At 49.9% G+C, this 12817-nt stretch overlaps 1 protein-coding gene across 2 annotated transcripts; it reads left to right on the top strand.

Moving 5' to 3' along the window:
- The first annotated feature begins 1580 nt into the window (after positions 1-1580).
- On the top strand, positions 1581-4984 carry TRH (thyrotropin releasing hormone). 2 transcript variants are annotated; one of them, XM_015076594.3, is made up of 3 exons: positions 1581-1845; positions 2892-3104; positions 3739-4983. In XM_015076594.3, exons 2-3 carry the CDS (start codon positions 2900-2902, stop codon positions 4245-4247), a joined length of 714 nt encoding a protein of 237 aa, XP_014932080.1. In that variant the 5' UTR covers positions 1581-1845; positions 2892-2899; the 3' UTR covers positions 4248-4983. The 2 variants fall into 2 exon arrangements, with proteins under 2 accessions (XP_014932080.1, XP_053074886.1); XM_053218911.1 differs by lacking the exon at positions 1581-1845 and adding an exon at positions 2061-2686 and having other exon boundaries at positions 3739-4984.
- The last annotated feature ends 7833 nt before the right edge of the window (positions 4985-12817 follow it).

The raw sequence follows: 12817 nt of genomic DNA, 5'->3' as shown, positions 1-12817 counted from the left end.
TCAGGCTCTGGGCTGATGGCTCGGAGCCTGGAGACTGTTTCCGATTCTGTGTCTCCCTCTCTCTCTGCCCCCCCCTCCCCCCCCCGTTCATGCTCTGTCTCTCTCTGTCCCAAAATAAATTTTAAAAAAACGTTGAAAAAAATAAAATAAATAAATAAAGTGTGACTAATAGTCTCTACTTTGTTTATCTTGCCAGGTGATGTGAGTTTGTGGTGATATGGTAGAAAGTTGGGTGCAATGCCAAGGGAAGGAGTGATAATTGAACATTTTTGGAATCTCTTCCCAGACCCCCAGCATGGCTGGGGGCATTCAACATGTACTCAATTAAAATGTGAGGCTGGGGGCACCTGGGTGGTTCAGTCAGTTAAGTGCCCAACTTTGGCTGGGGTCATGATCTTCCAGTTGGTGAGTTCGAGCCCTGCATCAGTCTCTTTGCAGCAGCCCTGGAGCCTGCTTCAGATTCTGTGTCTCCCTCTCTTTCTGAACATCCCCTGCTCACATTCTGTCTCTCTCTCTTTCTAAAATATGTAAAACATTAAAAATGATTTTAAATAAAAAAATAACTAAAATAAAATAAAATGGGAGGCTGAAGAAATATTGTATGGGGAGGCAGACTAATGTTGAGATGGTCTAGAGGTAGGAGATGATTTCACTGATGTTCCCTCACCTAAAATGTAGTTCCCTCTAAGCAGGCCTGACTAACTTCTGTGTCTGAGGCTGACCAAGGAGACTGGCACACTGTGGGTTCCCCTTAAGTGTTTCAGGATGGAGGCTGTACTCAGGACTAGATGTGGCAGTGTTCTCTTCCAATGTGATTTTGGGGACTGACTGAGGAACAAGAGCCTTATCATCCATGCTTTTCTCCTCCCTACATCCCCTCTCCTCCTTTGCTTTGATGGGGTGGGTACCAACAGACTTCTTTCTGGTCCAGGGGCCACAAACTCCAATGTCCTGCCTTGGTGACTGGGGCAACCAGGCTCAGCTCCAGCTGGCCAAATTCTTGGTCCCAAATTCTTCCTGGTTTTTAAATGTTAGTTATTCAGTTTTTTTTTTTCAAATCACTGTGGCAGTCAAACAAAACCATCTGTGAGCAGGTGGTGGCCCCAGGCTACCAGGTTTGGCATTCTGAAAACTGTCCCTCTCTCCCACTGTACAGATGAGAAAATTGAGGCCCAGGGAGCCGGAGGCATTTGCCAGAAGTGACACAGTCAAGATCAGAACCCAAGACCCAATTGTCCCCTACTTTTTTCCTCTGTCCTCTCCCCCCTTCTCTTTCTCCTTCTCTGTCTCTCTCTGTCTCTGTCTCTCCCTGTGTCTCTTTGGTGTTTGTCTCTGCTCTCAGTGTGCCTCTTTCAGTCTTTGTCACTATCTCCTATCCTCTCCTGTGTGTCTCGTTTTAACGGTGTGATTCGCTATCTCTCTGCCTCCCTCTGTCCTCTCCATGAGCGTTCTCTTAGACAACAAACCTTCGGAGCCGGGTGCAGAAGCGACCCAACATCAGCACCCCAGGCTCCGGCTCGCGCCTCGTCTTCGCCCCCGCCGCCCCCGCCGCCCCCGCCGCCCGCGCCGCCCCCGCCCCAGATTTCCGGGGGAGCTGGCGGGCGGGGTACCCACGGGGCCGGCTGCCGTCAGCGCCCCTTCCTGGCGTCCGCGACCCCTCCCCGCTGACCTCACCCGCGCCTCCGCCCCGCGCAGATATAAGCAGCGGCCCCTCCGAGAAGCGGGCAGCGGGGTCCGGGTCCTGCCAGCGCTCCCCGCCTCCTGATCCGCCGGCTCTAGGCCCCAAAACTCCGAACTCGGAGCCCCAGGATCTCGGACCGGTCCCGCGGAGCTCGCGCCCGGCAGGTAACCATCTCTGTTCCCTCGCCTCCCCGCAGGAGCGTCCGGGAGCACTGGAAAGGGAGCCCTCTCCACCAGCCCTCGGTGAGGTCGGGAAGAAGCCGCGGCTTTTGTCCCCCGAGCGCCTCCCGGAGCGTGGCACCCGCGCACCGGCTGGGGCGCTGCGCTCATACCTCCCGGGGCTTCCACAGCGCGGGCCGCGCACTGGACGAGGCAGCTGGTGGTGCGGGCACACTGGTGGCGTTCACTCCTGTGCGCTCACGTCCCGGCCTCTGCAACGCTCGGCGCCCAGTGTCGGTAGGATGGAAAGTTCTCCATCCCACCCCTGCCTAGATGGCAGCTGTAGGTCCGCGCCGGGACGTCGGGGCAGAACTGGGCAGAGCTGGGTGTCCGGCGTCAGAGCCTGAGGGTTAGAATCCGAATCCTGACGTTAGAGACTGATTTTCGCGTTGGACTCGAATCTTAGCCTTAGAGTGTCGGCCTCAGTGTTAGAAACAATTTCACCGTTGAAATTAGGATTTTAGAGTCAGAACTGGTGGTTTCCTAGCTTAGCCAAAGAATCTTAGCATTGGAAATAGAATCTAAGAGTTGGAATTGGAACGGTGACATGGGAATTCGAATGTTGGGAAAGGAGCGTTGGACCAAAAATGTGGCGCCGGGAAGAATCTTAGCCTGCGACGCAGGAATTAGCATTGTGGCCGTCGGGCCCCCGCGCTCTTGGTGGCTACACTCCTGGCGAGCCTGCAGCGCGCTGGCTTCCCCAGCTCCGGGTGACACTGAGGAGTGGCGGTGGCGATGGGGTTCCCACGGCTTCTAGGCTCGCGCAGGCACAACTGGGCGCGGGCAGGTACTCCAAGCATCTCTGTGGGTGAGGACCCTCAGAGCCTGAGGCTGCCCCTACCCCACCCTAAGGTAGCAGGTGGTCCTGGCCGCAGGAGGGTGTTTGAATTTGTTACCCACCTTGGGGACCTGCTGGGACAGGAAAGGGGGAGGTGGTGGAGGGCTGGAAGAGGGGCACGGCCCGCTTATACTCTCTGTACTCCCAATCCTAGGCCCCGAAATGCCTGGCCCTTGGTTGCTGCTCGCCTTGGCGTTGACCTTGACCGTGGCTGGTATTCCGGGAGGCCGCGCCCAGCCGGAGGTGGCCCAGCATGAGGCCGGTGAGCACGCAGGCCTGGACGACCTCTTGCGCCAGGCAGAGCGCCTCCTCCTCCTCCAGGAAGACCTCCTGCGTCTGCGAGGGAATCAGGACGATGGAGAATCAGGTGAGGGGTGGGTCTGTCCTTCCTACCAGAGGCCCCCAAGAGGGTTAGGGGAAACCCAGATGCAGAGGTGGGGAGCAACTTGGTCATCCAAACTCTTGCCTTTCAGAAGCTTAGAAACTGTTGGCCATAACCTCCGCAGGATCATGAGCTGACCTTTTTCTGAGATCAGATTTCTATTCCATGCCCATCCTGGGAATGTTTTACAGAGAGCAGGCTTCCAGTGGGGAAGATTCTGTGCAGGGGATAGAGAAAAAGTCTCTCTGTATGTGACAGTTTTAATTACTACTTATTAGACTCGTATATGCCAGGCACTGTTCTAAGCCCTTCAAACACTTTATCACACTATTTAATCATCCTAACAAGCTCTTAGACTGATACTGTTATTACTCATTTTACACAGAAGAAAACTGAGGCTCAGGAAGTTAATTAAGTTGCTTATGGTCACACAGCTAGGGGGTGGCAGAGCTAGGACTAGAACCAGAGGTCATGCCTTTGACCATCTGTGATGTCTAAGAGGCTGTACAAGGCTGTGACTCTGGATGAGTGCTGCAGGGAATCTGCCTTAAGTAGGAGCAAGGCTGGAGTGGGCACTTGGGGGTCAGGAGGTCCCTCACTGGCCTCTTTCCTTCCCCAGAGTCCCAGATCATTCAACCCGACTGGCTCTCCAAGCGTCAGCATCCTGGCAAAAGGGAGGAGGAGGAGGCAGAAGACGGAGTTGAAGAGGAAAAAGAAGGAGGGGCCATGGGCCCCCACAAGCGGCAGCACCCTGGCCGGCGGGAGGATGTGGCTGCATGGTCAGAGGTAACCCAGCAGAAGCGGCAGCACCCTGGCCGGCGCTCCTCCTGGCTTGGGTACACTTTCACCAAGAGGCAGCACCCAGGCAGACGGCTGGCGGATCCCAAGGCCCAAAGGAGCTGGGAAGAAGAGGAAGAGGAGGTGGAGGAGGGAGAGCTGATGCCTGAGAAACGCCAACATCCGGGCAAGAGGGCTCTGGGAGGCCCATGTGAGCCTCAGGGAGCCTGTGGTCAAGCCAGCCTCCTGCTGGGGCTCCTGGATGACCTGAGCAGGGGTCAGGGGGCTGAGGAGAAGCGGCAGCATCCTGGGCGGCGGGCGGCCTGGGTCAGGGAGCCCCTGGAGGAGTGAACCCAGCTTCCTATCAAGTTTGGGGTCTAAGAATGTCTTAAGTCTTGTGGGTCCTATTCCCTTTGTGACCCCTTCTTTCCCTCCTCCTTAGATCCCTGACCATAAACCCGAGCCCCCTGTATGTACAACACCCAGTTCTCTGGCCTTGTTCCCCCTCCCCCTTCAGGGACATGAGAACGGGAGCCTGAGTTAAAACCCTGGATTTCCCCACTTTGCACTGTTGGCAGGGGACAGATCCCAGAGTCCCTCTCCCCGCACCCCCACAGGCTGCTCCCCTTCCTTAGCCCTGGCTAAAAATGACCCTTCTGTGTCTTTTAAGGGATCCCCAGAGAGGAGCAGGGTGACTAGGTCCAGCAGCCAGTGAGGTCAGGGTGGGATTGAAGATGTGATGTCCAAATCCAGTTTCTATCCCCTGCTCCATGAGTCAAGATTTGCCACATGTCAACTTTATTTACCTCCAGAACTGGGGGTCTCCTCTGCTTCTTGGGCCTCCTTTTTGTGGGTGTGCAGAGCCCTGACCCATGGCTATGTTCTGCTTGGGAATGATGGCAGGTGGAGGCATCCTGTGCTGTGCTGTGTGGAGGTTGTGGGAATAAAGATGTGCGGGTGTATGTAAACAGCCCTGAATGCTGAACTTGTATATAACCCTCTAGGCGCCTTCCCCTTGTCCGTGATCATCATCTGAATGATAATAAAACATGCATCCAGATAATCTTGGAGCTCTGTGGCTCTAGTTTTTTCTCAGCTGGTGTGGGGTTTCTCTTTCTAACATTGAGGGGGACAGGATTAAGGCTCTTCAGTTCTGTTGAGAAGGCATCAGGACTTGTAATCGTCATGGTTCAATGGCAAGAATCAACAATCTGTGTCATCCAGCAGAGACAATGAGGACATAGGACTAGGCTGTGGTTGGGAACTCAAACTAGCAGCCTTCTGGGCCTGGGCAGGAAAGCAAGCCGGGTGCAGGACAAGAGGGACTGGGGCAAAATGAAGAGGCCAGCTAAGTGGAGACACTTAAATCCAAAAACTTGAACATCATGTGAATCAAATAATAACAACAACATATACACAACACTTGTTATGTGTCAGTCACTGTCCTGAGCAATTTACATATACTAATTCTTTTCTTTTTTTTTAGTGTTTTATTTTTTTAAGTAATTTCTACACCCAACGTAGGGCTTGAACTCCGAACCCTGAGATTGGGAGCTGCAGACTCCTCCAACTGAGCCAGCTGAGCTTCCCTATATTAATTCTTTTAGTCCACACAATAATCCCTCTAGGTAGTATTACTATTATGCCCATTTTCCTGATGAAGAAACCAAGGTATAGAAAGGCTAAGTAACTTGTCTGAAGCTGAGTTTGGCCCACTCACTGCTGGTTTGCAACCTCTGATTTAAACTGGCCTCCGAGGGGTGCCAGGGTGGCTTAGTTGGTTAAGCAGTTAAGCCTCCGACTCTTGATTTTGGTTCAGGTCATGATCTCACGGTTTGTGGGATCAGACTCCTCGCTGACAGAACAGAGCCTCCTTGGGATTCTTTCTCTTCCTCTCTCTGCCCCTCCCCAGCTAGCTCTGTCTCTCACTCTCAAAATAAAAACACTTAAAAACAAACAAACAAACAAACAAACAAACTGAATTCCCAAATTTTCTCAGGCCTTAGACTCTGAATTAGACCACCATTTGTTTGGTGGATGGATGAGCTATTTGGCTTTTTTGCAAAACAGCTTTTGGTCACTTTCTTGGGCAGTGGAAGGAGGGGGCTAGAAGGGTATCTGAGCTCCAGCTCCTCTCCTTGGGGGACACATGGTTCAGGTGTGGTCGGGACAGAGGAAGACTTGTGGTTTATTAGATGCATGCACACCCACATCTCCAATATTATTCCCCAAAGCCCTCTGAAACATTAAGTATTTGATGGATTTGTGGATTTTTCTCACTTTCAGATGAAAGAACCAACACAGAGACTAGTGTCTTGCCCCAGGGTGCATGAAGCATGTAGGGCTGGCCTTCCTTTATGCCTGACTTTCCACCCCACTGGGCTGCCTTCCTCTGGAAGGTCTTAAGACAACCTTAAAACACCAGTTGTCACCATCAGGGCAAGTGGGGCCCTAATAACATTCCCTCTGCTCACAGTACCCCTCTGAAAGGTGAGTGCCCTAATAGAGGCAATGTGGACCACTGATACAGTACTTCTTTGGTACTCAGTGCTTATAGACACTTTCTCAGTGAATCTTGTGACCACCCCAGGACAGTTACCATGTCCATGCAGTTGAAGAAAGTTGAGCTGAATAAGTGGAGCCCTTGACCAAGGATATACTCTACCCTCTTCCGCTTCCAAATTTGATTGACGTGGGAGGTGGTGTTTCCTCCTCAGATATGGGAAGACTTGAAGAGTGTGAGAAACCTACCTCCTAGCCATTTAAGGTTTTTCCCTCTGCTCCTGTGAGTGATTGTACCAATGCACATGATGGAAAGGATTGGGCATTGGCTTCAGTCCCGGACAGATGATTAAACTAGTTGGAGCCTCAGTCTTCTCATCTGTAATATGGGCGCAGCAATCCCTACGCCTCCCTCAGAGTTTTTCTAAGAAGTAAATGGGATGCAGTAATATGCGTACAGTCCTTGCACAGTGTGTGGCCCCAAGTAGACCATTGATAAACAGCATTTTGAGCTCTAGCGCCCCAGGACCAGAGGGACTCAAAATTGAACCTTGCAGAACAATTTACTCTTTCTTTCTTTCATTCTCCAATCACACACACACACAAAGTAAAACAAAACAAAACACATTTAAAAACAAAAATCAGTTACAGGCGCTTTATTATGAGTCCATGCCAGGAACTGGAGCTTTATGGGTCTATGTGCTGCTCCCCCAAATACTCCCTCTCCTTCCCACTCTTACACTGGTGCCTTTTGCCCAGCTTAGGATGCTGAGACAGAGATGCTCCACATGCTTCCCTAAACTCCCCCAGCCTCCCTTGCACTTGGGGTGAAGTCATGACTAGCCCTGGCCAATGAGCTGTGAGCAGACAGGTGTCACTCCCCAGCTGAGGCAGTTAGAGCCCATGAGTCTCCCTTACCCCTTTCTTCCTGCCTTAGAAGCCTGTGGGGGCCACATGTTGAGATGGCAGAACACATGATGGGAGGATTCTAGACCCCAGAGTCACAAGGTAGAAGTTAGACGCTGCACACCCACATCAGACTTCTCACGTGTGAGAAATAAACTCATATTAAGTCACTGAGATTTCAGGGTTTATTTGTTACCGCGGCTGACTTAGCCAATCCTGACTAACACAGATGCCTCCTCCCTTGGTCTCTCTCCACTGAAATCCTTCCCATCTTTCCTTTCTCACATATGTCTGCCTTTATTGAAGCTGCTTAGATCAGGGCCCAGCATGAAATAGGTGCTTCACTGAGTGGATGTGGAAAGCTTCAGGTTACTTCTATCTTAGGTCCCCCAGCCTAACTTCCTGGGGATCCCTGCCCTTAAGGGGCTCCCTTTCCAGTGAAGAGACAGACAAGCAAACAGATGATGGCCATTTAGGGTAAGAAGTGTTGATTTTGGTGAGCAAAGCATGCAAAGGGAGCACAGATGAGGGGCCATTGGGTGAACAGGCTTCCCGGAGGGGGAAGCATCCAAGCTGAGTCAAAGGATAAACAAAAGGAAAGACATTTCAGGCAGAAGAAAAGAGCTTTAACAAAGGCTTAGTGGGAAGAAATAATGTGTTATTGGAGTTGCTAACATCTGAAATCTGAGGTATTTTGGATCCTCCCTTTCCTCTTCCACCTTGTCCTCTAGCCCTGAAGGGGATGTGACTCATCCAGGCTTTGTGCCTTATCCAGTCCTCCCTCTCTCTCCCTAGTTCAGTCCAGTCCCCACACAGGGACTCAGACCACCATGGTTTGGATGTGTAAGAAAGCAGTGTGGTTTGGAGTGGAATCAGGGAAGGCTTCATTGGGGGGAAGGGACAGCTTTGAAGGATGAAAGAAAAAAAAATTCCTGAGCACTTCCTCTGGGGCCAAACATTAGGAAAAGTACTCTTTTTTAAATTTCATTATTTTTTTTAGAGAGAGAGAGGGCGCTGGGGAGGGACACAGGGGGAAAGAGAATCTCACGGCAAGTTTCATGCTCAGTGTGGAGCCAGATGGGCGGGTGGGGGGGCGGGGACGCGGTTGTCAGACCCATAAACCATGAGATTATGACCTGAGCCGAAGTCAGACACTTAACCTATTGAGCCACCCAGGCACTTCTAGAGCCTTCTTCTCTCCTACTTTTTATATTACCTGTGTTCCCTTCTATGTGTCTTCCTGCACTGTGGAGGTTGGAAAGCAAAGACTATATTTCTCAGACTCCCTTGCAGCTAGAGTCTTGGATTCCACAGTAAGTTCTCCACATGGACGCTTTCATGTGAGATTTGGAAGGCTGCTTTGACTACTCCTGCTGAAAAGCAGGGCTATAGTGAGGTGTGATGTTTCTGCAACAGCTTTCTGGTATCCAAACCCTAGCTTTGGAAGTATCTAGAGTCAGTTATGGATAGCAGCTTTCTGTCCAGCTTCACAGCTTTACCAGTATGGTTTTTTTCTTTTTCTTTTCCTTCTAAAACAACTTTATTAGGCATATGTTTTACATGTAAAAATTACCCTGAATTGCAGGCATACAATTCAATGATTTTTAGTAATTTTTAAAAAACATTTTCAGACCCCCAGTAGGGTAATGCTTAGGATGAATCTCTCTCCCTACCATCAGCCCCAGGCAGCCACTTACTACTTTTTCTCCATCAATCTGTCTTTCCTAGACATTTAGTACATATAGAATTATTCAATATGTGGTTTCTTGTTCCTGGCTTCTACCAATTAGCACTTTTTTGAATTTCATCCATGATGCACATGTTTTGATAGTTTGTTCCTTTTTATTGCTGACTAGTGCTCCAAAGAGTGAGTTGTCAAGTTCAATAATCCCAATGGCTGTCTCCTCATTTCCCACTTTCCTGAGTGGAAACAGAGGAAACAGCTTCCCTGGCAGGTCACTTATGTGGTATCACTCTGCAATCCTGCTCCTTAAGCCCTCGACAATTTCATAAACACCTAGTTCCAAAAGTGATTCTCAAAATATTCAACAACTGGTTTAAGACAGGCATCAGTGAATCAGGACACATGTCCAGTTACAATGGATGGATTCAGATACACTTGTGAGGCCACAGCAGTGCCAGGGGCTGAATGCCAACCCTGTGTTACCTCTTTTTGCTTAACATTTCCAAAAGGATTTCTGGTTGCTCTGCTGACTCTGATGATTCACACTAGGTAACTCCTTACTCCTCCTTAACTGTCACTTCAGATGACACTTTGTCAGGATGTGGCACTGTATCTCTCCTGCCCCTTCCTTGAGGCTATCACAGTTTGTGATTATATCTGTCTTAGGCTGGGTGCCCCCAGCACCAGACCCCCGGACAAGGATTTGAGTCCAAGTAGTTTACCTGCAGGGTAGTCCCAGGGGTGTAAAGAGTTTGCTTGGAGAGTGATCCCAGGAAGTGGTCTGAGAGTTGGGGAGTGACTGGGAAAAGGGAGGAAGTGCATGTGGAATGCATCAGTGAGCAGGTTTTCCTTGGGAAACTGTAGAACAGGCCTTAGAATTGTCCTACTCGATGGGGTGAGGAAGGTGGAGATTTTCCACTGATTCCCTTTGATCAGGGGTTGGGGGCTGCTCCTGGGGATGTTAACTTCCTGATGCTTCCAGCTTGCCCTGTGTGCCTGCCACAAGAAGGAGGCCATTGCGTGAAGAATCTCAGGATGCCATTATGTGTACTGCAAAGGTGAGAGCTGAGGGGATGGGGTGAGGTACCAGTAGGATCTGTCATAGTCCTCCTGGGTGATTTTTTCATAAGAGACTCCTCCCTCACCAAACTCTGTGCCCCGTAAAGCAGGAGCCACTCCTACGCCCCCAGCACCTAGGACAGTGCCTGGTGCAGAGCAAATATTTGTTGAGTATGAATGAAGGCCACTCGCTAGGGTGGACCTGGGATTTGAGACCAGGTCTGCCTTATTCCCCAGTCGGAGAGCGAGGTGGTGAGGCAAACCCATATAGCATAGGGTGCTATGTAGTCACTACAGACCTGCGAACCCGGCCCCACGGACAGACGGCCACGGAGCTGAGAGCTTATGTTGAAACCCAGTGTAACATCTACCCAATTACTCTGCCTTTTGAAACACTTTGGAGGGCACAAAGGGGCCCTCTTCAGGGGCCAGTTTTCACCTCTGCACTGTGCCACCAAGAACCTAGTTTGTGCAGGGCACTGTGGAAGGTACTGTCCACCCACCTTTTCCACCCCTACTTTATGGGTGGGAAACGCGTGGCTCAGAAGTGAAACGACTTGACTTGCCCAGGCCACACGTCTCATGTGGACGGCACTACAGGGCTCACCTGGGTTCTGTAAGACAGCAAGTCTGGCAGTCCTTCTTCTCCCCCTGCTGTTGCTTGCCCAGGCAGTTTTGGGAACCTGGGGAATGTTTCTTCAAGGAGTCACCTCTCATGAATTCAGCGAAGCTGCCTGCCCGGCCTTGCTGTGAAACATCTCAATATCGTGACTTCCTCTAATATGTTCTTTAATTAATTCTTTCTTCGAACCTTATTTTGATTAATTAAATCCAATCAGAGGACTAGTTTGCCAAGAGACTCAGTTCCTGCTTGGGCCTCTTGGGTGGCAAGAGAACATGTGGAGTTTCTTACCTGAAGGATGTTGGCAATTAGAGCCCATTTTGATTGCCCGAGTGCGAGCTGACTGCCTTGGAGAACATCAATTAGCTCAGTGGCTAAATTGTGCTGAGTTACAGGTTACCAAGGGGACCCATGGTCAGTGCCAGGATTTAAGTGGCTCTGGTCTTCAGGGATCATCTTTCCTGAATCACAACCACGTTCCGGGCCTGGTAATTATCAGCAGGCTGATTAGGTCTTGTCCATTATGGAGAGTGACTTCCTAATTGCCAGCTGCTGGGGAGGAGAGCTTGGTACGTTGTACCAACGTAGGTACAACTGGCCTGACGTGCCAGAGGCTGGCAGGCACACGTGGGGGAGGCTGCTTTGAACCCGTGGCCAGAGAGATGGCACAGGCACATGCTGGGCTCAGCCCGGGTCTCCCCTGGGAGGGGCACAGGGTCTCAGGGGGATGTTCCCCTGGGGAACATCAAAGTCCAGGCCGTCCTTGGGAGATTGAACATTGTCTTGGAGGGGATGTCCAACCTGGGAAAATAAAAGAGCCCCTATTAGTACCAGGCTCTGGGCTAATAATAAGTCAGTGTTTATTAGCACTTTCCACTGCTTAAACCACTCTGTGAGGAGCAAGTTATTTAACCCTCTCTAGGAGGAAACTGAGCCCCCCAAACTGAGAGATTGGGTGATTTGCCCATATATCTGAGATTTACATCCAGACAGTCTGTTTCCAAGTTGAGCAGCTCTAGCAATGCTGACTCTCATGTGTCATGCATGCCGTCCCTCCTTGACATTGCTCTGAAGACCCCTAGGGTCCTAAGACCCTTTCAGGGGATCCATGAGGCTGTCACCTTCCTAACCACATATCTGTGTGAGGCCAGTTTATCTTCACAGACTTCAACCCAAATTTAATCTGTTGATTTTTTAAAAATATTTATTTTTGAGAGAGAGAGAGAGAGTGCGTGAGCAGGGAACGGGAAGAGAGAGAGAGAGACACAGAATCTGAAGCAAGCTCCAGGTTCCAAGCTTTCATCATAGATCCTGATGTGGAGCTTGAACCCACGAACTGTGAGACCATGACCCGAACTGAAGTCGGGTACTTAACCAACTGAGCCACGCAGGCACCCCTAATCTGTTGATTAAATACAGAAGCAAATAAGAGAATGTAGTTGTCTTCAAATTCATAAAAATGTAAACCAATGCCACTCTTCTCAGTAAATTATTTTTTTTGGAAAACTCTGTTTTCCATAAAAATGTTTTATTTATGTTAACATAATGGATTTATAAGGTATTTTTATTTTTTATTTATTTTTTAAACGTTTTTATTGTTTTTGAGAGAGAGAAAGAGCAAGCAGGGGAGGGGCAGAGAGAGAGGGAGACAGAATTCAGAGAATCCCACACAGGCTCCATGCTGTCAGCACAGAACCTGATGCAGGGCTTGAACCCACGAACTGTGAGATCATGACCTGAGCTGAAATCAAGAGTCAGATGCTTTACCAGCTGAGCCACCCAGGTGCCCCTATTTTTAATGAAAAATTTTAATTTTTAAAAACTTTTTAATGAAAAAATAAACGTTAAAAAGTCTGAATTTATTTTCTAATATAGGAAACATCAGTGGATATAAGCCACACAATCAAATGTTCTTTGCGGATCCTCAGTAATTAAAAAAATTTTTTAAATGTTTATTTATTTTTGAAAGAGAGACAGAGAGAGAGAGAGAGTGAGAGCAGGGAAGAGGCAGAGAGAGAGCGAGACACAGAATCCGAAGCAGAGCAGCGAGATCATGACCTGAGCTGAAGTTGGATGCTCAACCAACTGAGCTACCCAGGCGCCCCTACATGTTTCCAAGTGGGGAATACTCCTTCCTTTCTCCCATGC

Source organism: Acinonyx jubatus, chromosome A2, assembly GCF_027475565.1.
Source record: "Acinonyx jubatus isolate Ajub_Pintada_27869175 chromosome A2, VMU_Ajub_asm_v1.0, whole genome shotgun sequence".
Lineage (NCBI taxonomy): Eukaryota > Metazoa > Chordata > Mammalia > Carnivora > Felidae > Acinonyx > Acinonyx jubatus.
Note: the sequence above shows the minus strand (reverse complement) of the source record. Positions and strands in the feature narration are given on the sequence as shown.

Excerpts from the sequence above, each read along its gene's own strand:
- TRH (XM_053218911.1), top strand. The coding sequence starts at position 2,635 with ATGGGGTTCCCACGGCTTCTAGGCTCGCGCAGGCACAACTGGGCGCGG. Across the intron at positions 2,687-2,891 it reads GCACAACTGGGCGCGGGCAG|GCCCCGAAATGCCTGGCCCT; the intron begins GTACTCCAAGCA and ends TCCCAATCCTAG. Across the intron at positions 3,105-3,738 it reads TCAGGACGATGGAGAATCAG|AGTCCCAGATCATTCAACCC; the intron begins GTGAGGGGTGGG and ends TTCCTTCCCCAG.